This window comes from Charadrius vociferus, unplaced genomic scaffold, assembly GCF_000708025.1.
Source record: "Charadrius vociferus isolate BGI_N301 unplaced genomic scaffold, ASM70802v2 scaffold410, whole genome shotgun sequence".
Classification (NCBI taxonomy): Eukaryota; Metazoa; Chordata; class Aves; order Charadriiformes; family Charadriidae; genus Charadrius; species Charadrius vociferus.
Window position 1 is genome coordinate 204,216 of NW_009646499.1, and position 19,380 is coordinate 223,595.

Genomic DNA, 19,380 nt, shown 5'->3' on the forward strand with positions numbered 1-19,380 from the left:
GTTTTAAACCACCAGTTTGAAAGCTGTTGAGCCGTGAATCTCTACTGTATTCTTGATCCTGAGTAACAAGTGGACACTATTTTTAATTGGTGTATTCAGTGGGACAGGGTTGCATCGTTGTAGTCTGTGGATATGCTGTTTTTTCTTCGTGTCATGAGGTCTTCGATAGCTGCCAAATACTCCTGAGATGGTCTCTCTCCTCACCACTCTCTAAAGGAACAGTCGTCTTGTTTTCACAGCTAAACATAGCTACAGGCCTAAACCCATCAAGCAGGAAGCAACTTTCTATGCATCTATTGTACAGTAAAAGAAATTGTTTTTAAAACAAGGGAAAAAATTTTTTACACAATCTTCCAACCACCTCCCTGTAGTACTTTGAGGTTGGAATCAGCAAGCTCACAGGGAGAATTGCCTAATTTTATCAACATCTTTCTTCCTTTCTTCACCCTTGTATGAAGGGAAAGGAGTTTTATATTTTACAAACAAGGGTTGTAGAGCCTTTGGTTGCTGCCATACCTTAGGACATGAGTCCGTTAAGGCAAGGATGGGATATAACTGTATAAATGTATGAAAGCAGTGTGGATGTTGGGTCCAAGTGAATAATATTATTCAAAGAATGAATTATATATTAACTTAAAAAAATCAAATCATATGTATCTGATATGGCTAAATCTTTTGTTTCTCTGGAATTTAGTGTAACCTAACGTATTTAGGGATCTCACTAATATTAGTGCTTTGATATACTTGTACAAAACTTCTTTTAAGATAATTCCTTGGTCTGTTTCTAGCTGAGGCTTTGTTCTTTCTTTTTTTTCTTTTTTCTTTAATTCTTTTTACTTGCATGAGCTGTGGAGTAAGAATCTGTGACACTCCAGTGCTTTAAATCTGTGCACATGTTTTAATACAGTCTAATCCAAACTTATTTATTGGTAAATGCATGTGATTATGGAAAGATCATATCCCATTCCCGTGGAAGTTGGAGAGAGCAGCTTTTGCCAGAGTAAACGCTTACCTCCAGTGAACAAATCCTTGCTATGGAGATGTCTCCCTTTGTTGCTCTAAATGCAACAAAAAGCTTTCCTGAAGCAATGGAATAAAGTTTTAAAATAGAAGCACGTATTAGGATCAGTCAAGACAGAGTCTTTTGAGTTGGACGAAAGAGTAGAATTTGGAACAAAGCACAAATAGTGGAAGAAGAATTAGATCAGACTCCATTGGGCTTAGAGTTTTTGATTCATTCTTCTTCACTAATAATAGTGAACTTAGAAACCTGACCATGGCTTGGGTAGTTTTATTGCACTTTGTATAAATTTAGCTTGTTGTATGACCCTTCTCAGTATCTGCAGAACCAGTCCTGAAACCTGTGAGCTCTTAGCTCCTGCTTTGGTTAGACAGTGGCAACGGGTGTGTAGCACCTCTTAGTAAGACCTTAGCATTTTTCTAGGATCGGTTTCCTAAAATGAAGTATGTGGAGTAGAAGAGATGAATGCATTGCTTTCAAATCTTCCCAAAGCTTATGGATAGAAGGCTGGTCTGATGACCAATTTATGTCTTTTCTGGTCCTATGACTCTTAAACATGTCAGTATATGTACCCTTGCACATTTTGCCTTTCTGTGCTTTAGGTGGCTATGGTTTTCTTCCCCTCTGAAGGCTGGTGGTAGGCACACCGGTGCTCCACAGATGCCGCAGACAGTCCTGTTGTCCTCCTGTCTTTGAGCATTACCTCATCCTCTGCTGGTTAACTCCCACTGACTGGCTCTGAATCAGGCAGCCTCCATATCCTTTGGTATCTGCTGTTAAAGGCCAGCCGTGACTCAGTAATATTTTTTTTTTAAAAGCCTTTGAAAGCAATTATAATTCACTGTCCTCAATAAAGATGGTTCCACCTCACCACAGTGTTATGTTTTTCTTAGCCACTTCTCAACTTGAGGAGTTATTGGTGTTTGTTTCCCCCACCAAAGGGACACACCGTTTTGCCTGATAGCAGCAGGACAGACAGATCATCAGCACCAGTGTTGCTGCCGTGAGACAAAATGGTGCAGGGAGAAATCAGGGAAGCGTGGTTGAGAAAGTAAACTCTCCACCCAAGAGCCTTGATTGTGACCCAGTGGAGAAAAAGGAAAAAAAAAAAAGCATATGTTACAGAAACATTCCTTGTTGCCACTGATCTTGAATACTGCTGTTGCTGCTGTGGGCTTCTGAAGACAACTTCTTTCTTCTACTTGAATTTCTGCAGTTGTACTGTATTGGCCTTCTGTCTTGTTGTGCTGTTCTCTGAGTTCCAGTCTGCTGGATGTGCTGGTGGCAGTGTCAGACTGATAGGAAGGTAAATGCTCTGAGGTGAGCCAGTCTTGTTCTCACTACTTGCACGTGTACACACAAATGTGCAGCACTTCTGCTGAGTCCCAGAATGACTGACTGTTCTTATAAAAACCACTAAATAACTTATTTTTCTAGAGCTTGTCTATTGCTGCAGATGCTGATCCTCCCCCCTTCCTTGCTCCCAAGAGATGCTCTTATTTTCCTCATTTTTGCGGTTGTTTGATGGATGCATACTCAATGTTCAGGATTATCTGTCTACATTGTGCATTTCAATCCCGCATTTTTTTTTTGTCTACAGATTGGGCAAGATGTTCTAGACATGCCCCATCAGCAGCTTAGGTGTCCAGTTTAGAAAGCTGTTGGGAGGCCTTGGAAATCAATCTATTATTGTCAGATCCTGCCAAATGCAAGCAAGCTTTCTTTCAGAAAACTTTGTGAAAACTTCAGGTGAGCTGCAGCTAGAGCACAACTGCTGGCTCCATGGGCTCGTTTTCTAAAGCAATAAGATATGGTGGGCAGTATGACTTCCTGACAATTTCTAGTCTGCCTGGTGTGGTGGTGGGATATGTGCGAGTTCAGAGGTCAGTCTAATTATCTTTAAATTATCTTTAATGTGCAGTAGTAGTTCAGAAACTTGTTGGCAGGGTTATGGGCCTTATGGCATGTGAAACAGCTGTGTTTGGGCAATTCATATGGGATGGTGGCATTAGCTAACGAGAGGTCTGCTAGCTTCAGCAATAGCCCTGGCTTTACAGCCACTTCCAAATTCCCCACTGAGCCCTGCCAAAGGACATCACAGTCCTTGCTCCTCTGCTTTCTAAGTACTCTCCATATTCACAGGCCTTTCTGTTGTTGCTTCTTTTATTTTTTAACTAGTAACCTAATGGACAAATGTTTGATTTGTCTCTGTGTGTCTTTTTTCAGTAGCAGTAGGATCTCTTTGCTTCAAAATCCATAATTTTGATTGTGCCCCTTAGAGTTTGAAGCTGTGGAGATGCTTGCTCAAGTGTACTCTGTCCTGAAAGCCTTCTTCTCTCCCCTTTGAGAGAGATGCTCATTGTAGTTCTGGTGTGTAAATAGTGTTTGAAATGTAAATAGTAGCATGCAGATTAAATGATTCTTGCACATGACTGCTTTTCACCATAAAAGTGTTTATTATAGATGTGAAAGGTGTCCACCGTGAGAGTTTGCTGATGAAAAGCGAGTGGTCACTGGGTCTTTCTCTCTCCCTGGAGATGAGGCGGGAGTGCTCTCATCGCCTGCCCTCTAGTGTCTACCCAGCGGCATGCAGCAGGCACCTGGGGAGGTGAAACCCTGGCCGGCCGGTCGGGCTCTGCTTAGTAGCAGGACCTCCCTTGGCTTTTCCCTTCGCTACTTGGCTTTAGAACATCCTTAGGCTGTAAAATGGAGGGTCGGGGTCAGCACCCCTACCAATTATGGGAGGTTGCCATCACTTGCGGCAGGAAGAAACATGGTGCTATAAGAACTGTCCTGGACATTAATCTGTGTTTTTACTATTTTAGAGATGCCCTTGGTAAAACTGATTCTGATTAACAATGTTGGTTACAAGAGAAACTCTGGTGTGAATTTTTGGTTTTGTTTCCCTTCTTGCTGTGTGTGCCTTTTGGGTGCATTGAAATGGCAGTTCTGCAAATACCTCGGAAGGAGATTAGATCTTGACAGGTGCCAAGCACTGTTGAAGGTTCCAGTTCCTCCCTCCCAGTTTTGATGTCTCTCTGAAGCTTTTTCAGATATACATAATTGGTCATGAAACTGTCTAACGCAAATAAAATACAGCTACCCTGCTGGATCCATCAGCTACCAAATTTTGCCACTTTGAAGAAAATAAAAAAAACAACCAACATCTGTCTTTTTTAACATACAGTATAAAAATAAGCATTGTGACTACTAGTGTGCACTGGGCAGCACTGCTAGCTCTCTTTTGTGTTTCGGCAATATAAATGTTTTAATAAAAAGTTCCATCCGTATGTGTGTTCATGTTCACGCTGTGTACATAGTAAAGATGGACCTGATACTACCTTGAGCTCTGGGGAGACTGGGATTTGGGTTTTGTGACTCAGACCTGTCTCTGATAGGTGTATTCCAGATTAGTTCCAACTGAGTCTCTCTCTGGTTCATCCTGGGGTGTATGGAAAGGTGTCGTTATTTACCCTTTGTGTATCATTCCTTTTTATACGAATGTATTCTCTTGTGTTCCTTTTTTATCAGTTGTAAAATTGATTGTAAAAGCCAACTACACTTACCGATTGAAAGTATTGCTATAACAGAACTGCATGCCCAGTAGAGTTTGACTTAAGCTTTAGTTTTCTGATTTCGGACTGGTTACCTTCAGTCTAGGAGAAAAGCATAGATCAGGTGCATAATGTATTACTTGTCATCTTTAGCATTAGACTGTGGTATTGTATCACATGCTGATCTCAGTGGATGTAACTGGAGTCTACTTAGGAAGTTAATGCAACTTCCTGGTAATTCATTTTAAGCTATTGAAAGTGGTCTTGATCATGCTACTTGTGTTCTTGGGTTTTTGTTTTTTAATAGAGGCATTTTTTAGGAATGTTTTAATACACTTATGATGGACAATACGATAGTTTTAATAGTTGTGCAGTATTCTGTATTTACTTGAAGTAAATCATTTTATATGCAATTTGTTAGATAATTACAATTTTATAAATAAAATTGCGTGAAATATGATGTTGTGAATGTGTACTCTTGCTGTAGCACTTAACAAGATACATTCATGCACAATTCCTCCAGGGAAAGACCCCCTGCCTGCCTTCCCCCACACTAACAGGGGAAATAAATCCCCAAGTTTCTCGTATACGATGTAGAATATTGTGTTCTACTTAAGTCACAAAACATATTATCATGCTGCCACTGGCTGCCCTTAAATGAATAATAAGCTAGTAGGTGAAGAGCTCATCCCCACATGAGGAGATCCCATATCTACTGTCAACTGTTGTGGAAGTCTCTGGCTAACGAACATGCTCTGCTTCTTTCTGACAGGTCGTTGGTGTTCCTCAGGCTGCTGTGGCTGCTGGTTAGTACAACTGTTGGCGCTTTCCCCGTAATCACTTTAGTGATCCTGAGGTGTTCAGAAGTTGCTGCTTTGCAGGGAGCAGCACAAAGGGAGTTTGTCATGCCTCAGTTAAACTTCTGTAAAGGAAGGTGGGAATTTCACTTTTCTAAGTGCAGCATGTCACAACAGTAGTGAGGCTGGCTTATTTTATGCTGCAGGTAAAAATGGGTAATGATGTCTCGTGCTTGTTTAGACAGTGGAGGAAGACCACCATTTTCTAGTATTTCAAAAACTGTACAGCAAGCTAATCCAATTCAATGTCTCAAACCTACAGTTTTGTCCACAAAACACCACCGTGAGTGACTTAGAAGCCTGTCTCTATATCCAAACTGAAGTCCAATGCGTTTTGCATATTTCAGGCATATACTGAATGTATGTCATGTATCTGAATGTATAGAAATGACTTGGCAAAATAAGAATGCAAATTTGGAGGCCTTGCAGGGGAAGGGAAGAACAAAAGTCAACTAAAAAGAAGCAAAGTCAAGGGCATTGCCTGCATCTTCGTAACATGCATAGATATGACACGCTTGGATAAGCGATTTTCACAATGGAGGGGGAGATGAGGAGTGGCTACCTGTGTCCTGTCAAACTCTTAAGACTTGCATATGATTTCTTGAAGTTGTGGCTGGTTACCATTTCCAGGGCTCTTGAAATAAATGACCTTTTCTGGGGCTCATGGGCTCATTGGACCATAGGGTCCTCTGGATCCAAGGCCCATATTATTGGGGTTTGTGCTTTACCCAAAGTGCAATGTTGCCTTGTATTTCCACACTGTGAAATGTAAAACATATGTGTGCTTTTAATCTTCCTGACTGCTGTGATGCTAGGTCCTGCAGAAGCTGTACAGATGCAAACAAAAGTCACACACCAGGGAGGTACTGCCTGTCCTCTCCAGTGTGGCAGCAGTGATTGTTTTAGTGTGGTTTGTGGTGGCAGTAGACAAATTAAAAGGTCCGATGTCTGGCATCACCGCTGTAAAAATAGTCTGAGCAGCAGCTGTCAAGCTTTGCTTAGATGTAATCTATCTACTGAACATCTAATCAGAACTATTGTGAGCAATTTCGATTCAGTTGTCTTCAGTCGAATAGTGAAATGCACAGGACAGTAATATCCTTAGATCCCGTTTCTCATATTAAAAGAGGCTCAGAGGATAAATGATTTATCAGCTACAAAGAAATGACCTGCAGGCTGCAGCACACCTCAGAACAGCACAGCGTTTATATGGATAGATGCAATCTCTCCAATTACCTCCTTCGACTGCGACATGTGCCCATCCTTGCCCTTAGATAGACATTCCTTCTGTATATAGGCTTAGCACAGAAATTTTATCTAGAAATAAAGTCACTTGATATTCCATCTAGGGAAACCATCTGAACAGTAGAAAGATATGTGTTGGCCTTTTGCTTGCTCTGACAGTAGTATACCTGAGAAAAATTTGCTGATAAGGATATGCCTAATGCTTAACCTGAGGTCGTTAGACAACCAGGTGAATAGGAATTTTTGTCGGTGTCACAAGCACTTGCAGTTTATACCGACGTCAAAAGAATAGTCTCTTTATAGAACCAGGTAAGTCATTGATAACTGGTCTTTCAAATGTATTTTGTGGTATATTTAAATCAGTGGAAATTATTTCTGTGCCTGAGAAAACTTGGGCTTGTGTGGGTCCACTATGAACTGTGATCGTAAACATTCTGGTTATGTTCAGCAGTGCAGAGGTTCTGTGTTATTTGGAGCCTGATGTCACGCGGTCCTGGTCTGTGTTCACAGCTCTACACTATATCGGTGGCTTTATTGTACTATTACTAGCAAATGTATTTTGAATATTTTTTTTTTTTTTTAAATAAGAGACTGTTGTGAAGTTTAGTATTAGAGGCTTTTTCTATGTGTTTCTGGCACTGGATTAAATGGATGCAGAATCTATGCTGTGTGAATACTCCTGTAGCATCTACTGCATTTTCGTACAGTCTCGGAGCTTAAACTGTCTATTAGAAGCAAGTTTTTTCTCATACCCAGCTTGTATACATAGTCCCTTTCCCGTCATGACTGGCATCTGCCCATCACAGTGTCTGTGAGATAACCAGTGGTTTCATGGAGCAGGGAAGTAAACCTGGGAAGGTCAAAAGCAGTATTTTTGCGACCGTGTAGCATCGGATCGCGTGCGTGATGGGTGCTTGGCCTCTGGGTTTGCTGCCTCTGCTGAAAAAAAGGAGCCTGAAACTTCTGAGGCTGGCACTTCAGCACTGGGAGCACTGAACTCACTTTAAAATGTTGTAGCCCATGTGATCATTGTTCATTGTGGGCTTGATCAAGCTAGACAATGGTATCGCACCGTCAAAAATAATGTGCTGGCTTGCTAGAAATTGCTATCCCAACCGTTCCCTGTTTTGCCAGGGTTGTCTGCTGGTTTGGTTGCTGGCATGTTACAAACCTACAAAAAGAGGAGCTGTGAGATAAGATGCTTAAACTGGGAATTTCCTAACACCTTTACCTAGGAAAGGAGAAAAAGGAAGACTCTTGCATGCTGCGTTTCTCACTCAAGGTGGTTCTGTTAAAAAGTTGCTGCAAGCTATGCCTTTAAAAATCCATCTACAAAAAAACCCAAGAAACAAAACCCCAATCCCAAGCAAGCCCAAGAGTGCTGATACCCGCATAGCTTTATGGGATAAGGATTGTATAGTGTATTCCTGTTGAAACACACGATTGTTAAACCACAGAGTGCCTCTGTGTGAGCATACAGTGAAAGTGGTTGGAATTGTTTCCTTTGTAATCGCTCAACTGAAAGGCAGTGATTGCGTCGGGGCCAGAGCCAGGAACGAAAAGGGCTCCCCACCAGTGCATGGTGGCACAGTCGCGGCTTCTGCTTGTGACGACAAAAAAGGACAAACCACAGGATAAAGTGAGAGCACTGAGATTTTATTTGTTACCTCTAGGTACCACGAGTTTGACATTAATAGGCAAGACCAGTGAATGAGCAGCAGTACATCGCATTCAAACCTGAATCTCCAAAGCACCAAAAATGGAGCTAGATTTACTTCTTAATCCTAGAGTCAGCACACTAGCCTGGACTTGCTGCATCTTGTATTGTCCCTAATTTAGTAGTACATTGTTATGCAGTTAGGGGGCGTGAGGAAAGAGTCATTGTGTAGTACCACTTCTACGTCATCATAGGACTACAACATGCACATTCTACTATGTGGCCCAAGCAACAAGAATACAAGTAGAACAGTTATGGGTGGAGACAGGTTCATGTTAACACCACCTATGAATTTGTAGAAACCTTTTTGGACGGGTACCTACAGCAGTTCATCAATTTGTGTGGGAACATTACACGCATGCACGAGTGATACAGTGAGAAAACATAGCAGGAGCGGCAGCAGGACGGAGGACAAGAGGTGAAATCTGTGATGGGATGCACTGGAAACAAGACCTTCCTCAGCTTTCTACAGCAAGTCTCTGCTCTGTTAGCGAGGCCTGCTGGGCAACAGTTTTGTTCTCATGGCTGCGGAGTTTTGATACGACTTCTAGAAACGCCATGCTCTGCACTTCCTTTTGTAGAGGTTCTGGAAAAAGAAATAGTAAAAGAAATGGTGCTTTGTATGAGACGGGCAAAAGAACAGAAAAGCTTGGTGAGTGTGAGAAACTTTTCTACTGAACCCTGTACATACACAAGCACACAAATGTGTGTATACATGATTGTTTCGTTTACTTGTTTGAATTGCTTTTGAGGGTGGAGAGGAAACTCTCCAGGGCCTGGGGCACGCACAGACTCCACAGATTTCAGGTAGAGATGGAGGAAGCTGCTGCATAGTGGTTAAGAAATTCCACCTGGATTGCCTTCCAAAACTGATGCTGAAGTAGTAATTTTTGTAAAAGTATTTTTATGCTTTATTACTTAAACTAGCCTGAGTAAGTGAGCTTGCCTTGAAAGGTTCGCTATGTCATTTGTCTGTATCAAATCAGCTCTGGTTGTTTGTGTTGGGATGTGAAGTGGGTGATATTGTTCTTCAATGGATGTGTCACCACTGGGTGACTGTAAGTTGGCCATTTACAGTTCAGCGCTGAAGTTAGTACAAACACACCACACGGTGCATTGCCCAATGCTGTGCATATGTATGCAGTGCTTATGTTTTACTAGAAACTATGAGACACTGCTTTACAATTTTGATCCTGGATTGCACTGTACTTTGTACTAATAAGGAAAGGTTGGCAACAACTCCTAAAATTGAGCATTTAAAAAAAAAAAAGTTTTCTCAAAGCCATGTACTCTAGACATCTCACCGCTGAGATCCAAAGAAGTTGGTCTTGTTTCATGCCCTGTCCAGGCCACTCTAGTGAACTCCTACTCAGCAACAAACACCTACGCGCCTTTTTCTTTTTTGCTTCCCAGGTGCTGTTGGGGTCTAATCCCTGAGCTTCCCAGGAGAAATACCAACCATCTGTTTCAGATTAGCTATGCTGTATACTATGCACATTTACTTTTTCTTAAGAGCAAATGTTGACGTTTGTTTCCCTTCCTACCTACTTTCTTGTTCGTGTGTTTTCAGTTTTCTTGCAGTTTAACCCCTACTGTGTAAGAGCTGGGCACTCTCCACTGCTGTGCACCTGGGAACCTGTATAGGGCTGTATCAGTGAAGCTGTTGGGGTGATTATGCTGTGTAAGCGCTTCCCGATCTTTCTCAGATTTCTAAGATATCATCATGTTTAAGCAGGTGTTACTGAACAGAATTTCAGGAATTTACTGTGCTTTACAGAGGCTGAATGCTTCTGCTTAACATACAGATTCCTGTGAGCCTGGAGACCCTCACACACAGAAGTGACTGTACCAACTATGAATGCTCTGCTTTTGCTGATTCTTTGTTATGTTTCCTTTGTCCTAATTTTTCCCCCCTTCCATCCATTCACTCAGGTGCAAAAGCAACTTCCAGATGACAAATATCACATGTAAATATTTACTGCTTAACGAACAGCTGTTGGCAACATCAAGTTAAATGCGATACCAGATACCCTGTAACAAAGGATAGTAACAACAGTGATCACTGGAGAATTAAACTTACCAATAATTAAACCAGTGAAACCACTTCTAGTCTTTATGGAACTATACTGGGGTCAATTACTTTAAAATGGCTACACAGGTCTGTTTACAGTAGAATATGGAAATGTAAATATAAATACTCACTGTGGGGAGACAGTGGTGGAAGTTAAATTGGAGGCAGAGCTGGGTGGGAGACGTATTTTAGTATTTTCACATGCAAAGAGCAGACTTGGCTCTTTGATTCCCACCCCCCCTTGGTTAAAATAGTTTAAAAAAAATTATCAAAAGTTAATACCAGGGTTGCTCGGTTGTTACTCCCGTGTACTCACTGATGTTACACAGGTCTGTTCATCAGACAGCAGGGCTGAACACTGGGTCAGCCACATGCTGGGCCTTAACTTTACAGCTGCATACTGCAGTAACGTGCTCTTTGTTCCCTGGGAGCCGGCTAAGACACCTCATGTCTAGGCAAAGCTTACGGTGTGGTGGCAGACTGAACTCCGCCAGTTGGATAACCCTAAAAAGCCTTCTAAGACAAGACTCTTTCCTACTCTGGTGGAATAGAGACAGGCATTTGACTTTAAGTAACTTGATCAATCTTGCAGGTGACAAGATTCAGGGAAGGGAAAATGCAAGTGTCAGGCAGAATTTCTGAGGATTATTTTAGTTGGAAGCAGTGGGAATACACACAAGAACAACACAGTGAGACTGAGGGGGAACCTCTGCAGAAAGGCTTCTGCTTTACATCAGAATGGATGGATAATCCCAAGCACAAAATGGCTCAATAAGGTTGTGAGTAACATCTAAATTACATCTAAACATTACTGGGAGCTGAGGCTAGTTAGCAAACTTTGAGCACTATCTTTGTACGTTCATATGTGTATACAATATAGTAGCATATACTACTATGCTCTGGTGAGACCCCACTTGGAGTACTGTGTCCAGCTCTGGGGCCCCCACCCGGCATAAGAAGGACATGGACCTGTTGGAGCAGGTCCAGAGGAGGGCCACCAAGATGATCAGAGGGCTGGAGCACCTCTCCTAGTTGTTCAGCTTGGAGAAGAGAAGGCACCAGGGAGACTTTATAGCAGCCTTCCAGTACCTAAAGGGGGCCCACAGGAAAGATGGGGAGGGACTCTTTATCAGGGAGTGTAGTGATAGGATGAAGGGTAATGGCTTTAAACTGGAAGAGGGTAGATTTAGATTAGATGTCAGGGAGAAATTTTTAACTCTGAGGGTGGTGAGGCACTGGAACAGGTTTCCCAGGGAAGCTGTGGAAGCTCCATCCCTGGAGGTGTTCAGGGCCAGGCTGGATGGGACTTTGAGCAACCTGGTCTAGTGGGAGGTGTCCCTGACCATGGCAGGGGGGTTGGAACTAGATGCTCTCTATGATCCCTTCCAACACAAACAATGCAATGATTCTATGATTCTGTACTGCTCTAAAACCAAGTATTTGTTCCTTTAAGGTGGCAGTAATACAGCATTCAGTCACATGGATGTACAGGTCAGCAGAGCTACACTTACAGCAGGCATGGTGAACTCTGTTTAAGAACAACAAAAAAAAAGCAGCTGTGTTTACAGAGACAGCAGACACTCAGCTATGATAACTTTTAGTCAGTTCAACTGAATTGCTATAAACTCATCTGTTCAGAACCTTCAAACGTTTCACACTTGCCAAGCTGTGTGCAGACGGGCTCTGAGTTTCCACCTTTCTGTACTTAATCCAGTTCTTTGTCATCTTAGTTGTCTGTAAATTCTGAAACCTTAATGGAATGAAATTTCTCTCCTTCCACAGAGTAAATAGTTCTTAAAGAACTGAATGAAAGAAATGTAGCCACTTCTTGAAACCTCAGCTGGAAATCCAGTTTCCCCATGATACCTTGCTCTTTTTTGTTTGTTTGTTTGTTTGTGGTTTTTTTGTTTGCCCATACACAGGTGGGAAGCTGCAATATCAAATCATAGCTTGCTACACCATCCTCAAAAACAGTCTGACCTTTAGCAGAGGGTTAGCTCAGAAAGATTAGACTTCACAGCGTCCAGCACTGGCATGTGTTAGAGCATGTCCTCCTCGTCTGTCAAAGCAACCCTGAACAGTTGTGCCTGGTGGGCTGAGCATGTGAGGACTCTTCCTAGTGAGGTAAGCGTGAGGATGCCTTCTAAAGTAGGGTTATAGCCTATGTGCTGTACTAATGACTTATTTGTGTGCATGGGTGTCTTTGCAAATATTACCTGTATCTTCGTTTCCTACATTCTTGTAGGAATTTAAAACTACAAGTGAGGAGGCTCCTTCCCTTACTTGAACAATTAAAAAAAGCCATCACACATCAATTACAGGGAACTTCCAGCTAAAGGTGAAAATGAAGTTCTTGTTATCTGCATATTTGCAAAGAAAGTCTGATACTGTACAGTTTTAAATGCCTTTCATTTCTTTCCTGTCAGTCAAAGATTGAGGTAGCTGCATCCTGCAGAAGCCAGAGTCCAATTTCTTCAGTTAAAATCCAAAACTGAGTTAACAGCCTCTTTCTTGACACTATAAATAAACGCTATAAATAAAGTGTCATAGTAGATGGAACCCTTCTGTGTACATTCATTGTGAACAGAGAACCAGTCTCAGAGTGCGTTTGCACATGTTCTATGTTCAGGCTAAAAGAGTGAACTAAGGTTATATGCATAAATCTCTTAGGAAAGCAGCCCCTCCTGAATACTCACCAGATCCTATAAGGGCACAGATCAGCACCATGGAGTTGTATTTTATTTCTGGAGCACTCCTGTCGTCTGAGAGCAGTCTGTGTAGAATCTGAACAAGTTGAGCATTTTCAAGGTCCTTTTCAGCAGTGACTGAAATACAAATGAAAATTTGTAAATCTGGAAGTGCCACTTTATTTGATGCTTCTGTGTGTTAGCCATTTATTGAAACATGGATCTCTCACTGTAGTCAAAGTGGTGCTGTGGTACATAACTTGTCATAAAACTGAAGCACATATTAGATGGTATGATGATACGAACCACAGCTCTTGCTATAAAAATGTAAACTAGCCTAAATGCTTGAAAGGACAATCACAGCATTTAATGATAAAATCCAGTCTTAAATGTGCAATGAGCTGATGGAAAAGCCACCAGGGTTTCTAGCAACTGAGGCCAACACCTGCAATATTTCAGCTTTCAAGACTTTCATTGCCTGAATTTGCTTTTGGAAATTTTGTCTGAGTAAATACATGGTGTAATTCTTGATTCCATGGTAGAGGGAACTCAGGGTCCGCTGGAAAGGCTGGGAAAAACTTCTCAAGATCAGAGTGTGAATTATTTCCTCTGTAGTTTTCTAAAAAAAGTATACTGAATTCAGGCTTGAAACCTTTACATGTCTGAAGACAAAGAAGGGTTAGATGAGTCTGGTGAATAGGAACATTCTTCCCTTTAATTAAAACAATTCCCTGATGAATTGGCAGCAATTTGGAAGCTGACCATAGCATTCTTCTAGTACACGATGGGAAGAGGTGAAATAAAGAGCAAAAAAATATGTAATGTTGCCTGTTTAGTGTGTTACCTTAGTTAATAAGCAAGCAGATAGGATAAACAAAACCTCTGTTGGGCATTTACTTGTTTTGTTTGGTAAGCTGAGGTATTACAAAGGCAGGTCAAGACATGTAATCATCTCAGCCTTCATATGGCAACTCTTGCACCTATTTCTGTGGAACTTCATAATAAAAGACATTTTGGGGGCATCATCCACCTCTGTGTGTATTCTCTAACTCTCGCTAATTAGGTAAGTGAGAGTTTTACTTTGATAAGCCCTCTCAAAAGGGCATTAACCATTGCAGTGTAGGAATGTAGTCAGGTCATACAGTCTCCACGCCAAATTACGATTTTATTAACTGTTAGCCTTTTGGGTTTTACCCAAAATCTGAAAGTTATGTTCGAGGACCTCTCTAGATCATGTGATTACCTCCCGGAATGATGGAGCAGACACTGTATTACCAGCGAACTCCAGTTTTCTGCTTAATCTTATTGCCTGCCTGTGTCTGCATGAACTGTCATGTATTTTTGTGCTCCTGAAAGGCAGGTGGAAGGAGAAGGCTTTTCTACATTGCAAAAGAAACTCACACAACTCTCCCTCTATGGCTTCTCTTGGGCACAGACTGGAAAGAAAACAGGTACGAGTTTAACCACTGGGATACTCACCTAACTCTAAAGCTGCTATTAATGCCAGCGCAACAAGAGCTTCGTTTTGCATTATTACGTGTTCACTGGTTGCCATGGTTACTAAATGCTTGATGCCACCACTCTGTACAATGGTCCTAATTACATCCTAAAATAAATAACAGAAATGAAAAAATTCTGCATTGCATACAAACTGCATTAAGTAATGAAATTGTCACGGATGTTTACCTTTGGGTAAGGATACTCGTTGGCTTTATGCACATACAATCACTTACAAATAAATGCACGCATGTGTGGGCCTCTAAATTATCAGCTTTTACACTGCAATTATAAGATACAACCTATTAAACCAAGCCAGTTAACCACACGAATAATCTAAGACACATGTAACTAACTCTCTTCCAGGTTATACTGTGTAACTCAAGTTCTCATGGTGTGCCATCAGTCGCCTAACAATGAGCCCACTCTGTAATGTTTGAATGTGTTTCCCCTTCTTTATGTTGTGATGTTGAGAGCAGCTTATCAAAAGCGCCCTACAAACCACCCATTTGGGTAAAGGAAACACAAGAATATATTTTTATTAAAGCTATCAAATACTTCATCTCTCCCCATGAATTTTCAGAGTTTTCATGTTCAGAGAGATGAGATCACCAATATTCCACCTTACTACATAATAGAAATGGTGTACTTGAAGTGAAAATGCTGTGTGACTTAAATGGCTTTAAAGCAGTTTAAAAATATGTGGCTGGGATTCTGTTTTCAAGTCCAAAATTTGATCCAACTTCCATATGTAAAAAGGATGAATAAAGACTTCTGGTGTCTGCAGGTCTTTGATTACTTGTTAATTGTCATTTAAAAAGTGAGTTTGCACCTAATGTTTTCACTATTTTATGTCTCAAAAGTACTTGTAAAATGTTTGCCTGAAAAAAATCAGGTAACTTGGAATGCTGAAGGGAAACTTCATGGAAATGCGGTTTGGTTTTTATTTTTTTTTATTTGTTCTGTGGGTGCACAAAGTTTTGAAATAGTAGTTATTTCTTGAAAAAAGAATCTGATTTAATTCAGATTTAAATTTTTAATCAATGATGTGTTGAATTTCCATTTAAAGCACACATCCTTTTCTTACTCCAGCCACAAGTCAAAACTCATTAATCGATGCGTTTAGAATGATTTATGATCCGGTGCTTGCACAGGCTGTGCAGTGATGTTCTTCATGTAAGGGAACAGACACAATATGGTCATAAACCTTGAAAAAGGAAATGTTTTTAGCTAATCATACTGAGGATGTTAGTGGCACAAGTCATAGCCTAATGACTCAAGAATTTCACATATAAGACCTGTTTTTACTGAATGTCATAATGTATGCAGGCATGTAAGTATTTTTATATTTTTCCTTACTTGCAATGATGTGTTTTATTATTTGCGATTTTTCTAATTGAACTTCAAAGTAATTTTGAGACTTAGTGGAATAATCTGGGAAGTGCTAATTACTGTTTGAATTGGTGTGGAATTTTGGTTATATAAGCTTTGGGAATCAATCAGCACCTTTGACATCAGAATTTTTTATTTTGATGAACATCACTTACTAAAAGGCAGTACCAAATAGATAGAAGAGATGACAGCAGTGAGGTTTGGTGCTGGTGTGGCTTAACTCACAAGTACCTATTCCATGTTTTTAGAATGAGATACAAGTTTTCTAAGCTACTGTCACTTTTGTAAATATTACCCCAAATCCTTTAAAATTAAAAACCAAATTAAAATCTGATGTGCTCTAAAGAACCATCCAGCAGTACTCATATTCAAACCTAGAGGGCAGTAAAAGCATTAAAAAAACTCGACCCTCTCAGATGTTTTCCTCTTCCTGTCAAGTTTCCTCTATGAATCTTGTAAACAACACAAAGGTTTAACTGTGATAATTCTGTTAACTTCTCTATTAATATCTATTTGATGCCATCAAAAATGTCTCTGTATTTAGGACTGAATTCTGTTTTCCTGTATTGATAAAAACTTGCATCTGTGGTGGCATATGCTATCTACACATGCATTTTGTGGACTGTGTATTTTGGATGTATAAAAAAATGAGAACTTAATAAAAACTAAACCTGATCAGTTTAGAGGCTGAACATAAAATGGAGACTAGGCATCAGAGAGAGACAGTAAAATTAGAAATCAGGAAAGATATAAATCTCGTTAAGTCCTGTTGATTTGGTTTTGGAGAGGCTCAGTATAGATCAGGTCCACAATATGTTTTTCACTTTGCAAATGCCACACATGAATGAAGAGGTCACTGTTAAAGTCTGAGTTGTCCAAAGCACACTTGCTATTTAAACTCAGTCATGCAGCCTGTGTTCATATCAGTGAACACACTAAATGAAGTCTGAGCCTGAAATAGCTTGTTTCCAGATGAGATGTTTTCATCCTGTCTAGGGCTCTGTTTTGCCTAATACTTTCCTGGGCAAGGACTGTGGACTTGGACTCCTTATGTAAAGGTATTTGGTTGACGCGAAGGTGATGGGAGGGACAGAACTCATCTGTCCCACAGTTTCTCCTCATGTCATACCTTTTGCTGTGTACAAACAAGCTTCGTTAGAATTTGGAATAAATGATCATTTCTAATGATCTGATAGAATCTCAAAACTCTGAACTACGCTATATGAAGACTAGGGGGACAGACTGTACATCTCATTTTTATATAAATATATAGCAAGATCATAACAGCTGAGTGCAGTGATTCTTCATATATACCATCATTAAAATGTGGAAAATATGGCATGCTAAACTTCTACAGGATACAATACAAATAAAAATGAGTCAAGACTTAGCCACGTGAATCCTAAATGAGGTCCTTCAACTGCCCCACCACTCTGAAATTGTTTTGCTTTGTTTCAAATTTTTTTAACTATGTAGTTCCAGTGAGCATTTAAACCTGCTGGTTGGGTTTGACTGGCAGGTCCCAGGGACAGAGGAGATGTAGCACATGAATTAACCAACCTGGCTTTCCAGAAGGATTACATACTGGAGGCCTCGGCTACCGATACCAAGTGCAGAGATAACTCTTAGTTCTTACAAGCTGACCTTTTTCACCACTAACTTACTTTTGATTTGCTGTGTCGTATAAGTGCAGAAAGTAGTCTGTTGGACTCTCCCATCACACCTGCGTGATCCTTGGCTTCACACCACTCCACCAATCGTTCCACCAGTTTTACATTTTTGCCCAGCTGTTCAGCTGCTTCTGCTACATGATGCCAGAGCCAATAACACACAAAAAAAGTTGTCACTTTTTTAAGTAAGTGCTAGAAAAATAAACTGAAAGTTACTAACTAGGAGCAGTTTAAGTAGAACTTCACTAGCTTGCACTAACAGTGGGAAAAGTCTAGGCTGCATGGAAGTAAGTAAAGCCAGTCAAAATGGAAACAAAATACAGAAAAACATTCATAATCCAGTTTTTGAAAACAACTTATCAGCCCAGTTAATAAGGCTTGTACATTGATTAACAGTAGGGAAAATACAGGAGATGTCACATTCCCAGGTGAGCTAGCTCAAAAATTTAAACCCACAAGGGACTGCTGCTGGAAGGCAGCATTGTGGTCAGTTAGATTAGGTTTTATAGATTATAAGTCACATAAGTTTCTTCAATGGATTTCTATTTCATATCTAATGGCTTTGCTAGAACTGATCATTTGAAAAAATCTGCAGGTCTGGATCAAAAATAAATACTTGGCTAATTTATTTCATTAACTACTTCAGGTTTTTCACAGACTTCTGATTTTCTAAATCCTTGTCCTGGAACAAGCTGTTAAACTACAAGGTGCTTGTTCATTTTGAAATTTCAGTTTATCGATTAACAAGTGCATTAGTCTGTTCCAAGGAGCTAGGTACAGCCAGCAAATGCAGTAAGTGAACAGCAAACCAGAAGGGTAGCTTACAACACTCATGCCTCAACACATGCTTGTAATGTGACAGCGTAGATGAGTTCTGAAGTACAAAAGTAAATAAGCATTTGACACCTATTCTGAGGGTCCCTGGTAGTTGATTTAGGAGTTCTGACAAAAAGTCAACCCATATTCCTCTCCCTTTGCATATGTATTAAATTTATTCCAAGACTTCAGAAATCAAGTTCTAAGAAACCCTCTGCTTCCTTCTTGTAAGAACCTTGGCAGCATATCACAGACTGAACCAAAGAGAATCATTTAACATAAAGAACAGTTTATTTTTACCTTGTGCATCTATTAACATTCTTAATGTTCCCAGCAGCTTGAACTGAACAGGGGGCATCTCCGATCTGAGAAATTTCAACACAGCTTCTGCAACACCAGCTGATAGCATCTTAGCCTTATTTACAACTGCATGAATAAAGAACAGGAATGATCTCAAGAACATTTCTGGAAGATGCAGTTTATTTCCAAGACCATCTTGAAGCAAATTTTCAGAAACAGTTTGAAAAATAGCTCGTGAACACAGACTTCAGGAACATGAGTCTGTGCTGACAATACTGCGTTGTGGGAAGATGTCACGGTTGCTACGACACAGGTATGAAATTAAATGCTTTTTCCTAGCATGCACTTCTAATTTCCAGTGTTCAGCCTGAACATAAACTGAAGGCTGACTTTTCCCCCATGGTGTAGAAAAGGCATCTTCCACAAAATGCATCAAGCAGAAGCCCAGGCTGATATTTGCGCTCTAAAATATGAGGAAACTTCTCTGATTGCCAACGATACTGTCCTACTTCACGTAGGCAAAGGAACTAAAGAATCTAATTAGCAGAGTAAC

At 40.5% G+C, this 19,380-nt stretch overlaps 1 protein-coding gene across 1 annotated transcript in view; it reads right to left on the minus strand.

The window, feature by feature from the left end:
- Positions 1 to 8,312: 8,312 nt before the first annotated feature.
- The window catches only part of RAP1GDS1 (RAP1, GTP-GDP dissociation stimulator 1), a 129,267-nt gene continuing 118,199 nt past the window's right edge, over positions 8,313 to 19,380 (minus strand). Inside the window, exons 11-15 of the mRNA XM_009883054.1 lie at positions 18,828 to 18,953; positions 17,706 to 17,845; positions 14,632 to 14,758; positions 13,162 to 13,290; positions 8,313 to 8,980 (exon numbers count right to left, since the gene is read on the minus strand). Of these exons, the coding sequence (XP_009881356.1) occupies positions 8,853 to 8,980; positions 13,162 to 13,290; positions 14,632 to 14,758; positions 17,706 to 17,845; positions 18,828 to 18,953 (650 nt within the window). The 3' untranslated portion in view covers positions 8,313 to 8,852. The remainder of the gene's footprint in view (positions 8,981 to 13,161; positions 13,291 to 14,631; positions 14,759 to 17,705; positions 17,846 to 18,827; positions 18,954 to 19,380) is intronic.